Genomic DNA, 8,855 nt, shown 5'->3' with positions numbered 1-8,855 from the left:
CTGAGACTATGGCCCCTAGCTGCCCTTCAGGTCTGGAATTGAACCCACTCCTGTGGCTTCCAGCCAAACAAAAGACAGGCATATGAGGTGAACATTTACATTAGGTAGATACACTCCTTGGAGAGATCAATCATGGGAGAATAGAAGGACAATGTATGCACAGGGAGACAGCTCTGGGGGCAGGAGTGCATGGGAGGGAAAGACACAGGGAGGAGGTGGCTGTGGGGAGGAAGTGGGATGAAAGCTGTTGCACTGTGGGATATTGCAATCAATGTCATGAAACAGAATGTGTGTCAACTGCTGTATGGAAGATGAATTTGCTCTGTAAACTTTCACCCAAATCACAAAAATTAAAAAAAAAAAAAAAAACCAAAAAACATCATCCATGAAGAAAGCAAAAGGCCATTAAAAAGACAGAGGAAAGGAAAAGGAAGAAAAGACCAAAATAGATGGCAGAAGGGACTCTGAAAATTGTTCTTGAATGGAGAGTAGCTGAAGCAAATGGAAGAAATGACAAGAAAAAAGAGTTGAAAGAAGATTTCAAAGAGCAGCTCGAGAAGACAAAGTCAATTATTATAATGAAATGTGCAAAGACCTGGAGTTAGAAGACCAAAAGGAAAGAACACGCTTGGCATTTCTCAAGCTGAAAGAACTGAGGAAAAAATTCAAGATTCGAATTGCAATATTGAAAGATTCTATGGGCAAAATATTGAATAATGCAGGAAACATCAAAGAAGATGGAAGGGATACACAGAGTCACCGTACTAAAAAGAACTGGTCAATGTTCATCCATTTCAGAAGGTGGCACATGATCAAGAACCAATGGTATTGAAGAAAGAAGTTTAAGCTGTGCTGAAGGAAATGGTGAAGAACAAGCCTCCAGGAATTGACAGAATACTCGTTGAGATGTTTCAACAAACGAATGTTATGTTAGAGGCACTCACGCATCTATGCCAAGAAATTTAGAAGACAGCTACCTGGCCACCTGACTGGAAGAGATCCATATTTGTACCCATTTCAAAGAAAGGTGATCCCACAGAACGTGGAAATTATCAAACAGTATCACACACAAGTAAAATCTTGGTAAAGATAATTCTAAGATGGTTGCAGCAGTATATTGATAGAGAGCATCCAGAAATGCAAGCTGGATTCAGAAGAGGACGTGGAACAAGGGACATCATTGTTGATGTCAGATGGACCATGGCTGAAAGTAAAGAATACCAGAAAGATGTTTACTTGTGTTTTATTGACTATGCAAAAGCATTCAATTATGTAGATCATAACAAATTATGGATAACGTTGAGAAGAATGGTAATTCCAGAACACTTGATTGTGCTCATCAGGAACCTGTACATAGAACAGAAGGCTGTTGTTCAAACAGAACAAAGGGATACTGCATGGTTTAAAATCATGAAGGTAGGGTGTCAGGGTTGTATCCTTTCACCATATTATTCAATGTGTATGCTGAGCAACTAATCTGAGAAGCTGAACTATATGAAGAAGAGTGTGGCATCAGGATTGGAGGAAGACTCATTAACAACCTGCAATATGCAGACGACACAACTTTGCTTGCTGAAAGTGAAGATGACTTGAAGCACTTATTGGTGAAGATTAAAGACTGTAGTCTGCTGTATGGATTACATCTCAACATAAAGAAAACAAAAAAATCCTCACAACTGGACCAATAAGCAGCACCATGATAAATGGAGAAAAGATTGAAGCTGTCAAAGATTTCACATTATGTGGTTTCACAATCAACACCAATGGAAGCAGCAGTCAAGACATCAGATGACATATTGCACTGGGCAAATCTGCTGCAAAAGACCTGTTTAAAGTGCTGAAGAGCAGAGATATCTCTTGGAAGCCCAAGGTGTGCCTAACCCAAGCCATTATATTTTCAATCACCTCATATGCATGTGAAAGCTGGACAATGAATAAGGAAGACCAAAGAAGAGTTGATACTTTTGAGTTGTGGTGTTGGCAAAGATGTGAGAATGGCCAGACTTTGTCTCACCTACGAGGGGTCACTATGAGTTGGGACCAAAGGTAGTGAGATTTTAGTCATGTTGTCAGAAGGGGCCACTCCCTGGAGAAGGATATCATTCTTGATAAAGTGGAGGGTCAACAAAAAAGGGGAAAGCCCTCAATAAGATGGACTGACACAGTGGCTGCAACAACAGGCTCAGGTGTAGCAAAGATTATGAGGCTGGCAAAGGACCAGACAATGTTTCATTCTGTTGTACATAGGGGTCGCTGTGAGTCGGAGCTGACTCAACAGCACCTAACAACAACAGCAACAAATCTTCATGGAAACAGACTGCCTCATCTTTCGCCTAAGAAGTGGCTAGTGGATTCAAACTGATGACCATTCAGTTAGCAGCTGAATGCTTTAACCACTATGCCACCAGAAGTCCTAGTGTACTGTTGTTGTTGTTAGGTGCCATCGAGTCGGACTCGACTCATAGCAACCCCTCCTTGGGTTGCCAAGGCAGTATCACTATGGAAGTAGATTGCCCAATCTTCCTTCCAAGGAGTGGCTGGTGGGTTTGAACCGCCAGCCTCTTGGTTAGCAGTCAAGTGCTTAGGCACTATGCTACCAGAGCTATGTTTTTCCTTTTCTTCCTTTCTTCCATGCACATTTAAATACTTGTAATCCTATTGAACATGCGCTTTTTTTTTTTTTTTTTTTTTAACTTTTAGCAACAGCATATTCTTGAACTAATATATGTAAGCTAATAATACCACTTATGAGCCCTGTGGGAGTTGGCGGTTGGGGAGAGGGGAAAACAGGTATAGTCTAAACAACTTCTAGTCAGAATCCCTTAGGTACCTGCCTCCAGAGCTTCTATCCTCATCACACAGGCCCCTAAAGGAATGGCCCATGGCCTAGTCCAATCTTTCAGGCCCCAGGCCTCCAGGATTGCAGCCACTAGAGCAGGTCTTTTAGTGCACCTGGCTGAAGAATTTGGTAGCTACATTCGATATCAGGCTGATAGGAGATGGCTTTTCCTTCTGATTAGGTTTCTTAGAAGAGCAGGATTAAGGGGAAGGTAATGAGCTCTGGTGGTGTAGTGGATAAGGAATTTGGCTGCTAACCAGAAGGTCAGTGGTTCAAACCCACCAGCTGCTCTACAGAAGGCAAATGGGACTATCTACTTCCATAAAGTCTTACAGCCTTGGAAACCCAATGAGGGTCGCTATGAGTTGGAATCAATTCGATGGCAGTGAGTTTGGTTTTGTTGTTTTTCATAGGAGAGAGGTAGGGGCCAGAACAAAGGAGTGACACCTTTATGTCCTATATATATCTCCTACAGTCTTGGGACCACATGTTTTAGATTTATCACCTCCTATTTTGATGGAGGAGGATTGGAAGAAATGGTAAAGAAGGATACCAGGTTATGAAGAAAGAACACAGATGGGAGTATGGCTTCTGGGGATTCTGCCTGCCAACATAATTCATCAGTGGACCCCACTCTTCAGAACTGCTTCTGCAGGAAGGTGTGCAAGAAGAGAATCTGCTTTTATGTAGCCTCTGCTGTATTGCAGGCACTATTTTTGCCAGTTTATACACATTTTCTCATTTAATCCTCCCAACAGACCTACATGGTAGGCATTATTATTCCCATTTCATGGATGATAAAACTGAGACTCAGAGAGATTAAGAAAGTTTCCTAAGGACACACAGTAAGTAGCTGACAAAGCCAGGATTCCGTCCTAGGTCTATCTGACTCTAGAGCCTTTCATCTGACTATTGTTATATCCTACTTCCTTGAAACATCAGTCCCCTACCTCTACTCCTGGACCTTTCACCTCCCTGACCATACTCTGGTTTTTCTCTCCCTGTAGAATCCCAAACCCAGCTCTGAGGAGATCTCCATGATTGCAGAGCAGTTGTCCATGGAGAAGGAGGTGGTGAGGGTCTGGTTCTGCAACCGTCGCCAAAAGGAGAAGCGAATTAACTGCCCTGTGGCCACACCCATCAAATCACCCATCTACAATTCCCGGCTGGTGAGTGGCCAGGAGCCTGCTTGCCTACCAAACATATGGGGAAGCAGTGCCTGGGGGTAAAGTGTCTTCTCCATTGAAGGAAGACTGGCTGGAGAGCTGAGGGAGGCATGCAGCTAATTGATAAGCAAATGAAGACTGTATATAAAAATATAAATATATATACAGACAGTCCCCAACTTATGAATGTCTTACTTACATACAACCATTATGTACAACTCATAGTTACAAACCAACCCTCATAAAGCCTATTATATTAAAAATTTGAGGTATATACAAAGGTTTGTATAACAAAAAGGCATGACTTTGAGAAGCACATCAAAACATTATTACTATTGTGAATGAGTAGCCATCTAAGGCACAACTATTGGTTTCTTCCCATGAGAAGCAAAGAAGAGTGAAGAAAATCAAAGCTGAGGGAAAAAATTGGTTCAAAGGACTTATGGATCATGTGACCCCCAACCTTCATGATTCTGAGACCAGAAGAACTAGATGGTGCCCAGCTACCACTGCTGACTGCTCTGAAAGGGTCACTATAGGAAGACTTGGGGAGAGTAGGAAAAAAATGTGGAACAAAACTGAGAATCATAAAGACCAGCATTACTGATCTAATAGAGACTGGTGGAATCCCCAAGACTTTGGCCCTTAGACATCCTTCAAGCCAGGTGGCTCAACTTTCAGGCAAACAATGTTGTTGTTATGTGCCATTGAGTCAGACCTGACTCTAAGTGACCCCTTCTTGGGTTTCCTAGGCAGCATCACTATGGAAGTAGATCACCCAACCTTCCTTTTGAGGAGTGGCTGGTGAGTTTGAACCACCAGCCCTCTGGTTAGCAGTCAAGTGCCTTAAGCACTACGCTACCAGAGCTCCCAGGCAAATGATAGGCCTATAAGGTGAACAATAACACCAGGAAAGTACACACTCCTTAGAACAATCAATCAACCATACGAGATCAAAAGGGCAGCATTTTCCCAGGGATAAACCTCAGGAGTCAGAAAAGGATAGGAAAGAAGGATGAACGGAAATGGTAGAAAGAGGGGGGAAGCAGGAAGAGTGCTGTTACATTGTGGGGATTGCAATGAATATCACAAAACAAAATGTGTATAAATTGTTGAATGGAAAACCAGTTTGCTCTGTAAACTTTCACCCAAATCACAATAAAAAATTTATTAAAACCATTATTACTCTATTATTATGTTAAAAATATTTCAGTGTATCTGTTTCTTTAATATTTTATGCATTAAAAGGTACAATATATATTAAGAAAACATTTGACTAACTGACATTAGATACAAACTGTACCTAACTGTGCTGACTTATGTATAAATTCATCTTACAGATAGACAGGAATGGAATTTGTTCATAATCCAAGGAATGACTATGATATAAAGATGATTAAAGAAGCATGAGAGGATAGAAAATGATGGTGAGGAGATACTTTTTAAATAGGGGGGTCAGAGAGGACCTCTCTGATAAGGTAATACTTGAGCAGAGATCTAAATGTTGTAAGAAAATTAAATATGTGGATATCTAAGGGAAAGGGGCTCTGGTGGTGCTGTGGGTAAGGCATTTGGCTGTTAACCAAAGGTCAGTAGTTGAGTGAAAAGACCTGACATGTTTGATGAATAGCAAAGGAGCAAGTGTAACTGGGACAGAGTGGAGGAAGGGAGAGAGAAGTAGGAGATGAAGTCAGAGAAGTAACAGGGACCAGACTACCCCTCTAAATCATAAAGACCATTGAAAGGACCTGGGCTTTGAGTTTGAGAGAAGTGAGAAGCCACGGGGGAGCTCTGAGCAAAGAAATATAATCTGGCTACCTTGGCTGCAGTGTGGAAAGTCTGTGGAAGTGGAGAGTCTGGCTAGGAGAATGACAATAATCAGGCTGAGAGTGGTGGTGGCTTGGACTAGGGTGATCACTGTGGTGTTAAGAAGTGGTTGGATTCTGCATATGTTTCAACTGGGAAACCAATAAGAAGTGCTGAGTCAGATACGGAGTATGAGAAATAGGGCAACAATGATTCCAGGGATTTGAGCAACTGGTTGGATAGCATTGCCCTTTTTTTGAGATGATGAAAACTGCAGGAAGAGAATGTTTGAGGGGAAAAAAAAATCAAGAATTTTGAAGACGTATGTTGCATCTACGTGAGATGTTATCACACATGGTTTTGTAGTAAAACCAAAGTGAAAAAGTGAAAATGTGTTTCCCTGTCAAAATCAAGAATTTTGAAGATGTATATTAGGCATCAAAGAGGAAATGTCCAGTAGTTGTATATGTGATTCTAATGTTCAAGGGAGAAGTCAGGGCCAAGAATAATTTGGCATTCCAAGCAGACAGAGAAGTTTGGAGAGTAGGAAATCTCTTCTTCATCCAGATGAGAGCTAGTTCTTCTCCATCCCAGGGAATGATGAAGGTTGAAGATTAAGGGTGTTGGGGATAGTGATATTGTCCCTGAGCCTTTCAACACTCAAAACCAAAACCAAACCAGTTGCCACTGAGTTGATTGACTCTTGGCTACTCCATATGTGTCACAGTAGAACTGTTCTCCACAGGGTCTTCAGTGGCTGATTTTTAAAAAGTAGATCACTTGGCCTTTCTTCAAAGGCACTTCTAAGTGTACTTGAACCTCCAAACTTTTGGTTAGCAGCTGAGTGCATTAACCATTTGCACCACCCAGGGATTCCTTCAACACTCAAGGAAGGTATAATTCAGCCTTATCAGGGGTAGGACATAAGAGTTTCATATAACCTATACCATTGTTCATTCTTTCACCAAACATTTATTGGGTATCTACTATATATTGAAGGAGCCCTGGTGGTGCAGTGGTTATGTGCTTGGCTACTAACCAAAAGGTTAGAGGTTCAAACTCACCAGGTTCTCTGAAGGATAAAGATGTGGCAGTCTGCTTCCATAAAGATATACATCCTTGGAAACTCTCTAAGGCAGTTCTACTGTCCTACAGGGTCACTATAAGTCATATGGCAATGGGGTACTGGATACTGGATTTTATTTCAAGTACTGGGAATACAAAGATAAATATTTGTTCCATGCCCCGAAAGACCTCACTGCCTAGCCGAGGAGAGAGATGAATAAACAAATGATAAACAACATGATGATTTTTTGCAGGAGAACTTAGGAGCAGCAGCTAAGAGAGTCTTGGGAGGTGATGGTTAAGGAAGGCTCCCCAAGGAGATAATTAATACTTGAGCTGAAGGACAAGAAAGAGTGAAGAGTCTAAAAGGACAAGAAGGAGTGAAGAGACAAATAAGTGGGGTGTTGAATTCTCATTAGGGGAAAGTATGAGGACAGTGGTATGGAGCAGAGAGAATATATAACACATCTAAGGGACAAGAAATGTTTCCATGTGGAAGAATCTTGAAAGATGAAACTGTTCAGAGAAGCAGAGGCCTGATTGTGAGAGGATTGTGTGCAATGCTAAAGAACTTGAAGGCTTTGGAGAATCACTGAACAATTTTAAAGCAGAACATTGACATGATCAGATTTGCTACTTAGAATTATCCCTCTGACTGCAGCATAGAGAATGGTTTTGAGAGGCATAAGACTCTGTAGAGAGACCAGTTAGGGTGCAACTATAGTTAGCAGAAGACGAATAATGAGGGCTAAAGCAAAGCTTTGTGCTAAGGAGGAGGGGGATGGGGGAGATTTAAGAGATAATTAAAAGGCAAAATTATTTTGTCTTGGTTAATGAATTGGGAATTCAGAGGGCAGGCAGAGTGATGAAGGGAAGAGAATAATGTGGAATGACTCTCAACATTCAAGCTTGGCTGATGGTGGATGGTGATGCCATCTATGGAACAAGCAAACTCAGGGAAGACCTATTTTGGGAGTAGGACAAGGTGATGTTTTCAGTTCTTTACATCATTATGATGTATAGTGAAGCTTGTGGGACACCCAAACGGGAATGTCCCTGGACACTTGGAATTATGGGTCTAGAGGTCAGGAGAAAAGGCTAGGGTAGGTATATGGATTGGAGCATCACAAGCATACAAGTGTTGTTGTTGTTGTTATGTGCCGTCGAGTCGGACCCAACTCATAGCGACCCCTCCTTGGGCTTCCGAGGCAGTATCACTATGGAAGTAGATTGCCCAACTTCCCTTCCAAGGAGTGACTGGTGGGTATGAAGCCAGCCTTCTGGTTAGCAGTCAAGTGACTTAGGCACTTTGCTACCAGAGCTCCTTGTTGTTGTTGTTGTTATGTGCCATCAAGTCGACCCAACTCATAACGACCCCTCCTTGGGTTTCCGAGGCAGTATCACTATGGAAGTAGATTGCCCCATCTTCCTTCCTCCTTAGAAGAAGAAAATAAAAAGGTCCAGGTCTAAACCCTGGGGAACACCAGCATTTGAGGGATGAGCAAAAGAAGAGGACTAAAGGAAGAAACAGAGGAGGAACAAGAAAGTCAAGAAACTGCAAGCAAGTAGATGCGAGAGGTGATGGACAAGGAGGAGCCCTGTAAGAGTGCCATGGGAACACTGAGGAGAGATACCTAAATCAGATGAGTCCAGGGAAGATGACTCCAAATTTGTACAAATTAGCAGTTTGCAAGAACAATATACCAGGTAGAGGGAACAGTCTGTGAAAAGACTTGGAATTACAAAACAACATGATATATTTGGTAACATGAATAAGAAACTAAATGGGTGACATAACAATAGAACCAACTGAAATCAAAAGGATAATATCAGGATACTATGAAGAACTGTATTCCAACAAATTTGAAAATCTGGAAGAAATGTACAGATTTCTAGAAACACAGCACTTACCTAAACTAACACAGATTGATGTGGAAAAGTTGAACAGGCCCATCACAAAAGAAGAAATTGAACAGGTC

At 41.7% G+C, this 8,855-nt stretch overlaps 1 protein-coding gene across 1 annotated transcript in view; it reads left to right on the top strand.

Annotated features, from left to right (window-relative positions):
- Window positions 1–8,855, top strand: part of POU2F3 (POU class 2 homeobox 3) — a 116,180-nt gene that overhangs the window by 96,151 nt on the left and 11,174 nt on the right. The window contains exon 10 of the mRNA XM_007936423.2: window positions 3,847–4,008. Within this exon, the coding sequence (XP_007934614.2) occupies window positions 3,847–4,008 (162 nt within the window). The remainder of the gene's footprint in view (window positions 1–3,846; window positions 4,009–8,855) is intronic.

Source organism: Orycteropus afer, unplaced genomic scaffold, assembly GCF_000298275.1.
Source record: "Orycteropus afer afer isolate SDZICR_OR568_19922 unplaced genomic scaffold, OryAfe1.0 scaffold00036, whole genome shotgun sequence".
NCBI lineage: Eukaryota > Metazoa > Chordata > Mammalia > Tubulidentata > Orycteropodidae > Orycteropus > Orycteropus afer.
The sequence above is the reverse complement of the archived record's forward strand: the minus strand, read 5'-3'. Positions and strand labels throughout refer to the sequence as shown.